Source organism: Sceloporus undulatus, chromosome 2 (genome assembly GCF_019175285.1).
Source record: "Sceloporus undulatus isolate JIND9_A2432 ecotype Alabama chromosome 2, SceUnd_v1.1, whole genome shotgun sequence".
NCBI classification, from domain to species: domain Eukaryota; kingdom Metazoa; phylum Chordata; class Lepidosauria; order Squamata; family Phrynosomatidae; genus Sceloporus; species Sceloporus undulatus.
In genome coordinates, this window is record NC_056523.1 from 268,366,118 (window position 1) to 268,378,561 (window position 12,444).

Genomic DNA, 12,444 nt, shown 5'->3' on the forward strand with positions numbered 1-12,444 from the left:
ATTATTATTATTATTATTATTATTATGGATTGTGTGCGGTGTGAAATGGGAGGAAAGGGGGGTGACACCTGAGTGTCCTCACAGGGTGACACACACTAACTAACGTTAGCCTGCTTCTGAGGGAGGGAGGGAGCAGCAGGAGGCGCGCACGCGCAGGGAGGGGGCGTGGCCGGAGCCGGAGAAGGCACGACGGAGGCCGCTGATTGGCCCGCGAGAGAGGAGGGCGGGAGGGCGCGCGCGCGCTTAAAAATCCGTGCGCGAGACTGAAAAGCAAAAGGCAAGCGAGTCTTTTACCTTCATCATCGTCGCAAGGTCTTGCATTGTGCTGCGCGCGCGCACGCGCCTGTCTGTGGCGGTTGGGCCTCAGCCTGAGGGCGAGGAGGAGGAGGAGGAGGAGGACGCAAAGGAGGACTACGCACAGAGAGAGGGAGAGTGTTAGAGGGAGCCGTTGGGCGCATGATGGCGTCGGCGGCCGCCCCGGCGATAGTGGCCAGCCTGAGCAGCCCCGCCAGCGGCGGCAGCAGCAGCAGCAACAACACTGGCAGCACTAGCAGCAGCAGCAGCAGCGCCACTTCCAGCACCGGCGAGGAGGAGCGGCTGAGGCGCCTCTTCCAGACCTGCGACGGCGACGGCGACGGATACATCAGCAGGTAAGCAAGGCAGGAGGAGGAGGAGGCGCCCCTTCCCTCCCTCCCTCCTTCCCCGCAACTTCGGAGGAAGTTTCTGCCTCAGCAGAGAGAGAGAGAGAGGGGAGGGCTGCAGCAGGGCAGACAAGGGGAGCAGGGTTCGAGTCCTCCGCTTCTCCCCTTTGAAAATCGGAACTTTCCCCCCTTCCATGTTCCCTTCAACTTGTTCTCCCGCCCTCTCCCCGGGAATGCATGCAGAGAGGTCTGGCTGTGGTGCCCTAAGTTGAGACTCCCTGGATTAGAAAGGAGTTGGCAGCAGGAGCCTTTGCTAGACTTGACTCTGCTTCCTCAGATGCATTTGGGCATCATCATCATCATAGGGATCTCGTAGCACCTTTGAGACTCACAACAGCATGAGCTTTCATAGGCTTCAGTCTGCTTCCTCAGAGGCATCTGGGTCTAATAGTTAACATAATAATAAATGTAGAGTGGTCTTATGAGACCCTTGAGACTCACTGGAAGAAAGAAGGTGCCAGCAGGAGCTTTCCTAGACTTCAGTCTCCCTCCTCAGAGGCATTTGGCTATAACAGTAATAATAGTAATGATGTAGAAAGGTCTTGTGGCACCCTTGAGTCTCCCTGAAAGAAAGGGCTTGGCAGCAGGAGCTTTCCTAGACTTCAGTCTACTTCCTCAAATGCATTTGGTGAAGAGTTAAGCCAGGCACAGACATACGTATATATGTCATCAGTATGTGAGGATGTATGTGGTGCCTGGCTTCCACTCCACAAAATGCATCTCAAGAAGTTGACTGAGGTCTAGGAAAGCACATGCTGCCAACTTCTTTTTTTCAGGGAGTCTCAAAGGTGCTACAAGATCTCTCTGCAGACTGATTCTGTAGACGAACATGGCTAGATCTTTGGATTCTACCTCTCCACCATTGTTGTTGTTGTTGTTGTTGTGTGCTCTCCAGTTGACCTATGGTGAAACCAAGTCAAACCTATCATGGGGGATAAGTTTCTAGGGCTGAGAGGGTGTGACTTGGCCAAGGTCACTATGTCCTATGCTCAAACCACTGGACCGCACTGGATCAGTCCCTCTTGGATGTTGTTGTTCTTGTGTCACTTTTAAAACACCTGTCAATTTATGGTAACCCTATGGAGAGGCTTTCTGTGGCTGAGAGGGTGTGAGTTGCCTGAGATCACCCAGCAGGTTTCCATGGCTGAGCAGGGATTCAAAATCTAGTCTCCAGAGCCTCAGTCCTGAACTCCAACCACTACACCCACTGGTTTTATCCCATTCAGTTATTGTGTGTGCCTTTGAGTCATTTCCAACATATGGCAAGTCTATCACAGAGTTTTCTTGGCAAGAATTGTTCAGATAAGGTTTGCCGTTGCTTACTCCTGAGGTTAAGAGAGTGTAACTCACCCAGAGTCACCCAGTGGGTTTCACAGCAGAGCTGGAATTGAACCCTGGTCTCCAGAGTCATAGTCAGACACTCAAACCACTTCACAACACTACCTCTCTGTCCCTCTTTAGTGTCCCACTTTGTTTTTCCAAATGTATAAATTGGTTTTGTCGCTTCAGAGCCTGCTTGTGCTTGTGAAGAAATCTTGCTATTTGCCATAAGAACTTCCACTGGTAATTCTAAATGTGTTAGAGCTGATTGAGACATTTAGTGTTTGTGCTCAAAGATATACTCTTTTATGTTGTTTCTCTGCATAGTTAAACATAAGGTGATCTGTTGGGTATTTTTACGTACGAGAATGAGAAAAGACTGAAAGAAAGTGGACAGACATTCAGACTAAGCTTTTACTGTACACTCACAGAGTATTGTTCATGCAATTTTATGGGAGGTTCAGATATCTCATTTTCAATTTGTTTTTTCACCATTCCTGCTATCTCTTTTCTTACCAGAGAAAACTTATGAAGAAAGGCAAACCACACAGAATGGTAGCACAGCAGGTTTTACCTGTTGGTGGTAGAGGTTCTCCATCTAAAAGCACCTCCAGTGGTGCCTTCAGGGCCAGACTTTGTGACAGGAATGTTGGGCTGCAGTTGAATGAATGAACAGGAAAGGCTCTGAATATGTCAGGGTTGGATAAGCCTGTTATGAACAGTCAGCACACAGCCACTTTAAAGAGGAGCTAGCATGGTGCAGTGGTTTGAGTTCTAGATTAGAATACTGGGAGACCAGGGTTTGAATCCCTGCTTGGTCATAGAAACCCACTGAGTGACCCTGAGCAAGTCATACTCTCTCAGCCTCAGATGAAGGTGAGGGCAGACCCCCTCTGAACAAATTCTGCCAAGGAAGCTCTGTGACAAGGTTGTCAAGTCGTGTCTGACCATAGGGAGTGGCACTCATCTCCACTACTAAGCCAAAGAGCCCGTGTTGTCAAAGATGACTTCATGGCCATGTGGCCAGCATGACTGCGTCGAATGCTATTACCTTGTCACTGAAGTGGTAGGTATTTATCTACTTGTTCTTTTACATGCTTTCAAACTGCTAAGTTGGCAAAAGCTGGAACTCACTCCATCATGCAGCACTTGGGTCTCGTCAGAGTCAGTGTCTTAACCACTGCCAATCGTTAGAGTCAGTGTCTTAACCACTGGGCCACTGTGTCCACTAGGTTCACATTAGGGGCTCCATAAGTCAGAAATGACTTGAAGGCATACCTTTTAAACTACACTGCAAGACCATTAAGTTCATAGTCTATAACTACCTAATTGTACCACCATTGGGACAACTATAGCAGAGGGCTGCCGTGTCCTGTTGCTGGCTTGGTGTATCCTGTTAAAATCTAGAGCATACCCACAATGTACAATTAGTTTACTTGCCCTGGCTCCATCCAACAGAATCCAGGAATTTTTAGTTTGTTGTTTTATTTGGAATTCTCTAATGTGCTTCCCTAATCTCCAGCATTAGAACTGTTTGGCAGATAATTCAAAGTTCTCCACAAAAATACAATCCAGGATTCCAGAGAATGATGAAGCCATGGCAGTTAAAGGTGGCATCATATTGCTATAATTGTGTACTGTGGATAAACTCCTTCCTATTGCCAGTTTAGATACTTGGTTTATTGATGTTCCAGAATTTGCTGTCCTCATTTGTTATGATTGAGTGAATTACAAAGAAAATTTCTTGTTTTTCAAAAAAGTATAGGCAAATACGCATAGGAAAAGCTTCAGTCATGGATGTGTTTGCTTTATTGATTCTTGACATAATTAATAGTGTTTTGGAACAAATAAACAAAGGATGATTTTGCCTTCAAGTTGACCTCGACTTACTGCAACTCTATGAAAGAGACATCTCCAAGACTCCCTCACCTCAACAGCCCTGTTTAGGTCTTGCAGACTCAGAGCCTGACATCCTTGATTATTTAGTCTATCCATTTGTAACACAGTCTTCCTCTTTTCCTGCTGCCTTCTACCTTCACTAACATTATTGTCTTTTTTTAGAGAGACCCAGCATGGTTTAAGTGTTGGACTACAACTGGAGACCAGGATTCACTTCCCCACTTGGCCATGGAAACCGATTGGGTGACATTAGGCAAATCGTACTGTCACAGGGGAAGGCAAGGGAAAACCTCCTCTGAACAAATCTTGCTGAGAAAACCCTATGATAGGTTCACCTTGTGTGGGGGGGGGTCGCCATAAGTCAGAAACAACTTGAAGGGACACACCACCACCAGTGAGTCAGGCCTTGTCATGATGTGTCCAAAATATGACATCTTCAGTCTAACAGAAGTTCAGACTTGATTTCTTCTAGGACCCATTTATTTGTCTTTGGCAGTTCATGATATCTGCAAAACTCCTCTTCAGCACCACATCTCAAATGAATTGATTTTCTTCCCATCGTTTTTTTAAACCTAAGACTCTTATGCACATACAACTCTAGTGAAGAATGTACAGTATTTTTATTCAGAGAATGGGATGGTGGTACACAGTTGCAGCATTGTCAGTATAGCAACCAGAGTATGTGGTATTTATGCTCTTCTGTTAAGATAGCATTTGATGACATTCCAGGAGCAGATGCAGCTGAAAGGCTGATAGTACTTAGACTTCAGCCAGTCCTAGGCTGCATTTACACTGTAGAAATAGTATGGTTTGACACCACTTTAGATGCTGCAGCTCCATCCTGTGGCATCCAGGGATTTGTAGTTTTACAAGCTCTTCCCCATACCGAATCTATCCGGAAAGATGTTCCCATTACCTTTACCCCGATTGAACCTCCCCAGGGCAATTTACCTCGCTGATGTTCACACTTCACAAAGTAGCGATTTAAGATGGAGCCTCCTGATTGTCAATCAAATGATGTTAATGGTGACGTGTCATGCAGCCTTTCGTCAATGGTATGAATGCTTCCCCCCTCCCCTTTTAAAAAAAATCTAGCAGCAAAGTTTGCATATTCTGTCAAATTGTCATTTGTCTCCATTTGGTCTCCGTTCTGTCTCCGTTTCCCCCCCCCAAAGCAAGGTCCCCTTCCCTGGCCTTTTAGCTTTGTTTTGTCTCCAAATCAGGGTCAACTTCCTTGGTCTTTTAGCTCTGTTTTGTCCCCAAAGCAAGGTCCCCTTCCCTGGCCTTTTAGCTCCATTTCCACCGCAAAGCAAGGTCCCCTTCCTGGCCTTTTAGCTCCATTTTGTTCCCAAAGCAAGATTCCCTTCCCTGGCCTTTTAGCTCAGTTTCCACTCCAAAACAAGGTCCCCTTCCTATACACACATATGTAGCACAAGCATTCACACATTCTATCAATCTAAAAGCACCAGCATTTGCATAATCTGTCAAAAAAAAAATGTCAAAGCGAACAGTGTGAGAGGGCAGGCATGTTCTGCCCACCCTCTGACCTTGATCCCTCCCCTGAACTTGACCCAATCGTGATCGGGGCCATGTTCATATTCACTTTGCACCGGATTTCCCAAAAAGAAACCGGGGAAACCCTGATTTCAAATAGCCCGCATTGAGGGTCATTTGCCCTGGATTGAGTTTGTAAGCCCCAGATTCTGATGTGAAAACCCCAGCACCAGTGGGAACACCCCACTTTTAATCCGGGGTGGAAACCGGGATATATGGTAGTGTGAATGGCCCCCAGGATTCTATAGGATGGAGCCATGGCATTTAAAGTGGTGTTAAACTGCATTATTTCTACAGTGCAGATGCACCCCTAGTAGTTTCCCAGTAGTCAGTCCATAGTTTCTGTGACATATAGAAGGGAGGGAGCAAATACATTTCATGTTTTGCCTGTTACACTGCAAGTATAACTGTGGGTTTTACTCATTGTATCTGATTACATTTAGATCCTGGTTTTATGATGATTTTTAAATGTTTGGGAATAGGTAAGATAGGTGCTATTGTGTTGAGGAATCTGATAGTTTTTTGTGCTCTTAAACTGCCAACATTTGTCTGTTTGATTTGATGTTATTATTTATTTATCTGTTTGTTTGTTTGTTTATAACTCAGTTTCCATGACTGGGAAATATAGTCTTTTCTTTTTAAACTGCCTTGAAATGTAATCATGTTGGTGTTTACCAATAGAAACAGATGTCTAGAAACCAGGGTGGAATTTACAACTCTTGAAGCCAGTTCTAGAAACAACTGCTTTCAAGCAGGTCATGCTGAGTTCACTGAGATGTACTTTGATGTAAGATGGCAGCTTAAAAGCCAGATCCTAAAGTGTCTTCAGTAAACTATTGCAAAGGGTGTAATCTGAAGCATACTTTCTGGGAAGTTGCCCCATTGAAAATTTTGTATTGAACTGGTCTCTCATTTTAACTACTTGCTTTTAGATATGCCGGATTTAAAGATGGCCAACTTAATAACTTAGAGCCTGAACACACCAGCACAATAAGCTGGCTTGGGGGTGGTGTAGAGCGTGGCATTTAGCTCACACTGCCTGACTGACTAGATGGTGGGCAGCATTGTGGCACTCTAGCAGCGTGGCATTCATACACCATACGCCACAGGAGCACCTAAAAGCCAGCGCTGTGGCGAAAAAGCCACCCTTTTTCCACCCCAAAAGGAGCCATGTTTTGCTGCTTCTTTTTGGGCTGGAAAAAAACTGGATCCGGCACTCAATGGGACAGCATCAAGCTGCCCCTTTAGGTCCGCCTATACCAGCCTTTACTGTTATTTAATAATAATAATAATAATAATAATAATAATTAGTAGTAGTAGTAGCCCACTTCTCCCTACGGATTGAGGCAGGTTACAGTAAAAGATAATGAAATACATAATACAATAAATCATAAAAGTTTGCAATCCCCCAACCCACATAAAATCTAACACTGAATTACAAATTCAAAAACAATCAAATTACAAATTCAACTTAAAATTAATTAAAACAGTTAAAAGATAGGTAGATAGTAAAAATAGCCATGGGCAGACGGGGTTATTTTTTATTTTGGGAGGTCAGTCAGTCAGGAAAGACTTGCTGGAAGAGATTTGTCTTGACTGCCTTCTTAAAGGCGTCAAGGGTGGTAATCTGACGGATCTCCTACAACAAGTCATTTCACAATTTTGAAGCAGCTGATTAAAAGGCCCTCTGGGAAACAGCAGTCAACCTGGTCTTCTTTGGTTGTAGCAGGTTCTTCCCAGAGGACCTGAGAGTGCCAGGTGGAATGTATGGAAGGAGGTGCTCCTGCAAGTATTTGAAAGGTACTGTATGTGCTTTATTGTTAAAGAAGAAGGAATTAGAGTGATCACAGAAGGGGATCAAAGAAGAGGGAAACAGAGAAATAACATGATCTTATAAATCCATTGCATCATCTCCAATATTTTGCACATACATCCTTGCCCCTTCAGCATAGAGTAGCTCTGATTATTATTCCCAAATCCCACTGAAGGGTCATGACATTATTAAGATCAACTAAGATGTCACAAATTATTGATCAGAGTTTTGAGTTTTTCAGAACTTGTGTTCATGTTAAGGAGCAGGTGCTAATAATAATCTAAGGGGTTTTCTTGGCAAGATTTATTCAGAATGGGTTTGTAGCCTCTGTGGCTGAGAGTACATGACTTACCCAAGGTTGCCTAGTGGGTTTCATGGCTGAACATTGATTTGAACCCTGGCCTCCTGGAGCCCTAGTCCAGCATTCAAAGTCATTATACCACGCTGGCTTCTCTTTACAGCTCAGAATGGGCTTAGCCAACACTGCCGTGTTCAGAGTCCCTCTTGTGCATTTATTCAATTGCAGCCCAACATTTCTGTCAGAAAGTCCTACCCTGAAGGCACTGCTTACCAAATACAAAGTACAAAGCCCAATTTATTTAACTGGGAAATATTTATCTCCCTAAACTCCCATGGTTACTCTCATCTCCATCATAATTATGCTCAGTGCAGGGAAGGCCAGTGGCAGAGGGAGGGGGACTTGAGTAAGGGGCTAAAGAGAAACAAACTGGATTGGAGGGTTGTGACAATGTATGAGAAATGAACAGTCATCAGAATTGGTTTCCTGTTTTTAAATGGCACATTTGCTCTTTTGGAAATAAACACAAATACCCCAAAAACATTTGGGGTAAGAAAGGGAAATTATTTGATCAGAAATAAATTCTAGTATTTATTTAGGAAGAAAATCTATTCTGCACATATTCAAAGGTATTTTTATGTATATTTGTATATTACAGTAATAAGCCTCTCACAAAAATATTATAATGCTACTCTGAATCAGAAGTGCAAGGAGGGTGCAGAACATGGTGCTATCTCCATGGACAGTGTTGTGTTGGCATTAGCTCAGTTTTAGTTTCCATCCTGTCTGCACTCTCACTTAATTGGCTAAAAGGATATATGCTTTAAAAAGGCTCTTATCTCTGGCAAACAAAACAAACAAGCTTCATTTATATACCACTTCATACTACCTAAGCAGTGTCTAAGCAGTTTACAACTGTAAACTAATTTGCCCCCAACAATCTGGGTACTCAATTTAGCGACCTCGGAAGGATGCAAGCCTAAGTCAAGTTTGAGCCCTTTTGCTGGTCTTGAACTCGCGACCTTGTGGTTTTGAGTGAGTGGCTGCAGTACAGGCATTTAACCACTGTGCCACCAGGGCAAGAGGTTGAAGTTTCTTCAAACGTTTATCTTTGTATGGGGATGATATTGGTTGCTATTTGGCTATTTGTAATATGCAGTGGTAGCTTCTGTGCCTTACCATAATATAAAAGACTTTCATCTTCAAGACAGCGGTGAAGCTGGAATCCACCACAGCTAGCTATGTATTGCTGGAATAACAGATGTATTACAGTTGTGGCTCCTAAGATGTACTATTTCCTGGTGTCATAGAATCATAGAGTTGGAAGAGACCACAAGGGCCATCCAATCCAACCCCCTGCCATGCAGGAAATCCAAATCAAAGCATCCCCAACAGATGGCCATCTAGCCTCTGCTTAAAGACCTCCAAGGAAGGAGACTCCACTACACTCCGGGGGAGTTTGTTTCACTGTCGAACAGCCCTTACTGTCAGGAAGTTCTTCCTAATGTTGAGGTGGAATCTCTTTTCCTGTAGCTTGCATCCATTGTTCCGGGTCCTGTTCTCTGGAGCAGCAGAAAACAAGCTTGCTCCCTCCTCAATGTGACATCCTTTCAAATATTTAAACAGGGCTATCATATCACCTCTTAACCTTCTCTTCTCCAGGCTAAACATCCCCAGCTCCCTGAGTCGTTCCTCATAGGGCAAGGTTTCCAGACCTTTCACCATTTTAGTCTCCCTCCTCTGGACACGCTCCAGTTTCTCAATGTCCTTTTTGAATTGTGGTGCCCAGAACTGGACACAGTATTCCAGGTGGGGCCTGACCAGAGCAGAATACAGTGGCACTATTACTTCTCTTGATCTAGACACTATACTTTTATTGATGCAGCCTAGAATTACATTGGCCTTTTTAGCTGCCGCATCACACTGTTGACTCATGTTCAACGTATGGTCTACTTGGACTCCTAGATCTCTTTCACATGTACTTTCATTCAGCAATGTGTCTCCCATCCTATATCTGTGCATTTCATTTTTCTGCCCTAAGTGCAGTACCTTACATTTCTCTGTGTTGAATTTCATTTTGTTAGCTTTGGCCCAGCTTTCTAGTCTATTCAGATCATTTTGAATGTTGGTCCTGTCCTCTGGAGTATTAACTATTCCTCCTAATTTGGTGTCATCTGCAAATTTGATAAGTGTGCTCCCAATTCTGTCATCCAAGTCATTGATAAAGATGTTGAATAACACTGGGCCCAGGACAGAGCCCTGTGGGACCCCACTGGTCACTTCCCTCCAGGAGGAAAAAGAGCCATTGTTGAACACCCTTTGGGTTGGGCCGGTCAACCAATTACAGATCCATTTAACAGTTACTTTGAAGCATGAATGAAAATGGAAAGCCCTTCACCATATTAAGCATTTAGGTTTATTTATTTAGTAGATTTAATATATACAAGTACAGTCTTTTTGGTCAATCACCCCTGTCAAATAAATACAAAGAGAAGGGACACAGGCTGTGCATCAGACTGTATTCAAATGTCTATCTCTTTTTGCACTACTGTCTGATTTTGCTGTGCATGTTCTCAGTATATATAGATGCCACTACCATTTAACTGCTCCCAAAGCAGTCTAGTCTATGTAAGTTTATCTTTTATACAGTGTCTGTGATTTCTTGTTTAGCATACATTGAAAGTTGCAATCCACATGGTACCAAGTGTAGCTGCTTGGTACTGCTAACCACCAGAAGAACAACATAGTGGCTTTTACATGGACCAACTGAGCATATGTATTAAGGTGTCCTGAGCAAATGCAATCCCTTCGTTGTGACCTCAGTAGCTCTGTTGTAGTTGCCTTTCTTCCTGGATGTTGATAGAAATCTCAGAGGATAGCTTTTGTTTCCTTGTCTCCTTTTACAGTATTGTTATGGCCCCAGTAGAGGCTGCAGGTTAGAATTAACTCCTTTCCAAATGGCTCCAGGTTTGGCTTTACTCTGCAATAAACAGTGCAAACATCTGTGCAAATATTGGGAAGCTGAGAAATTTAACTCGTATAAATATCCACCTCTTGGAGCACTGGTAAATCCCAGGTAGACAAAATACAGTTTGACAAGACTAGAATGTCTTTTCTTATATTGTAAATGTATAATTTACTGTATGGGTTATGAATGTTTAAATAGTTAAATAGTTTCATTCTTCATGTACTTACCACATTAATGAATCATTTTTGCATTTTTCTTTCTCTCAGTTGCATATCAGCTGCTTTTGGGTCTTAAAAACCATGTGAAACTTCAGATGTTTTCTGGAAAACTGTTCTTTAATCTTGTGGTAAAGGCAAGCATTTTCTCCCATTGCACACATCTTCATTTAGTGTATAGAGAAAAGTGATTTGCATACCTAATGATGTTATATGGAGTCTCAGCTGTGGAAACCCTTTGTTGTGCATTTAAATTGAAAACTCCTTGAATGCTAGCTCAATAGTACAACCACATATAGAGAGAAAAGGGCACCTTTGAGAGAACAAATAATTACCAGTCTATGAATAGTTAAGCTGACATTTTAAAATGGCAAATAAAAGAATAATTGCTGACTGATATTTGCAGGAAATTGATTTTGGCAGTGGAAGCATAATTTGGAAACCACCTAGTTAAATGGCACTCTTTGTACTTTCCTAAAGTACAAGATATTTTTAAAACTCTTACAAATATACATTTAATTTCTACTTTGCATAGTTCTGAGTGCAAAATTACAGAAAGTGGGTATAATTAGCATTCCAAACATTTTGGCATATTGTTTATGTTAATATCCCTCCATCCTGTTACCCTGAGCGATATATTCTATATTTGTCGGCTTAAGAGTAAGATTGATTAATATTTTTACTTATTTTTTAAAAAGATTAATGGATTTTCCCCCTATTCCTAGTCATCTTTTAGGTTACTAGTTAAAATTAAATGTGTGCTCCTACTGGAAAGGAAATGCACCTAATGCAAGAAAGCAGGGACTAAAGAGTGATAGTGGGGCAAGGACCTTATAACTTGCTGGTTCACTCTGACCTGAATCAGAAACCTTCCTCACTATTGAATCCTTAGGTGTTGTTGCTGCTGATGGCCAACAATCCTTGTTTGTTGGTTTTTTAAATAAAAAAAAATCTGCAACCCATGATTCTTCAAAAATGACACATGCTGTACATCTTGTTGTGAAGTTGATTTAATGGGGAATTTTCTTTATTTCTTGAAAGTAGATCATTGTACATAAGGTTTATAGGTTATAAGACCTACTGTATATACTCATGTATGGCCCGTTGCAGACGGGCATAGAGCGCATACTAGAGTTAGGAAGGGGCTTGACTTGTTCACCATTTTGGCGCTTCTTTGTTGCTGCGCCCAGGAACCACGCGGTTTGGCTGCTACAGTTCCCGGACGCAGCAACCAGCAGCAGAGCGAGACCTCCCGTTTTGGGCGGTCTGTAACGTGCCTATAAGTCTAGAAATTTTAGTCAAAAAATTGATCTAAAAATCTGGGTTGACCTATCCACGGGATAATGTAAGTAGTGTACTTTAATTCACATATACACACACACACATCCCATCCCCTTTCTCTGAATGGAGTGCTAAAAGGCAACAGCGTAGTCCATCCTGGGAGCACAAAAAAGAGCCATTGATCCCCTCTACTCTCTCATCCATCCAGCTTTTAGGATGTGCATGAACAGTTATGCCTGCCAGAATTTTCTAAATTATTTGGCATCATTTTCTTTTGCATCACCCATTACATCCTTTGTTACGTGGCCCTAAGTTTTACCCCGACTTATCAGTGGGTCATATCAAAATCCATAATTTTGGCCCCAAAACCTGCCCTTGACTTATACATGAGGTCG

General features: G+C 42.9%; 1 protein-coding gene across 1 annotated transcript in view; it reads left to right on the plus strand.

Moving 5' to 3' along the window:
- Positions 1–411: 411 nt before the first annotated feature.
- MCC (MCC regulator of WNT signaling pathway) overlaps positions 412–12,444 on the plus strand; it is a 322,683-nt gene continuing 310,650 nt past the window's right edge. The window contains exon 1 of the mRNA XM_042448793.1: positions 412–650. Coding sequence (XP_042304727.1) covers positions 457–650 — 194 coding nt within the window. The 5' untranslated portion in view covers positions 412–456. The remainder of the gene's footprint in view (positions 651–12,444) is intronic.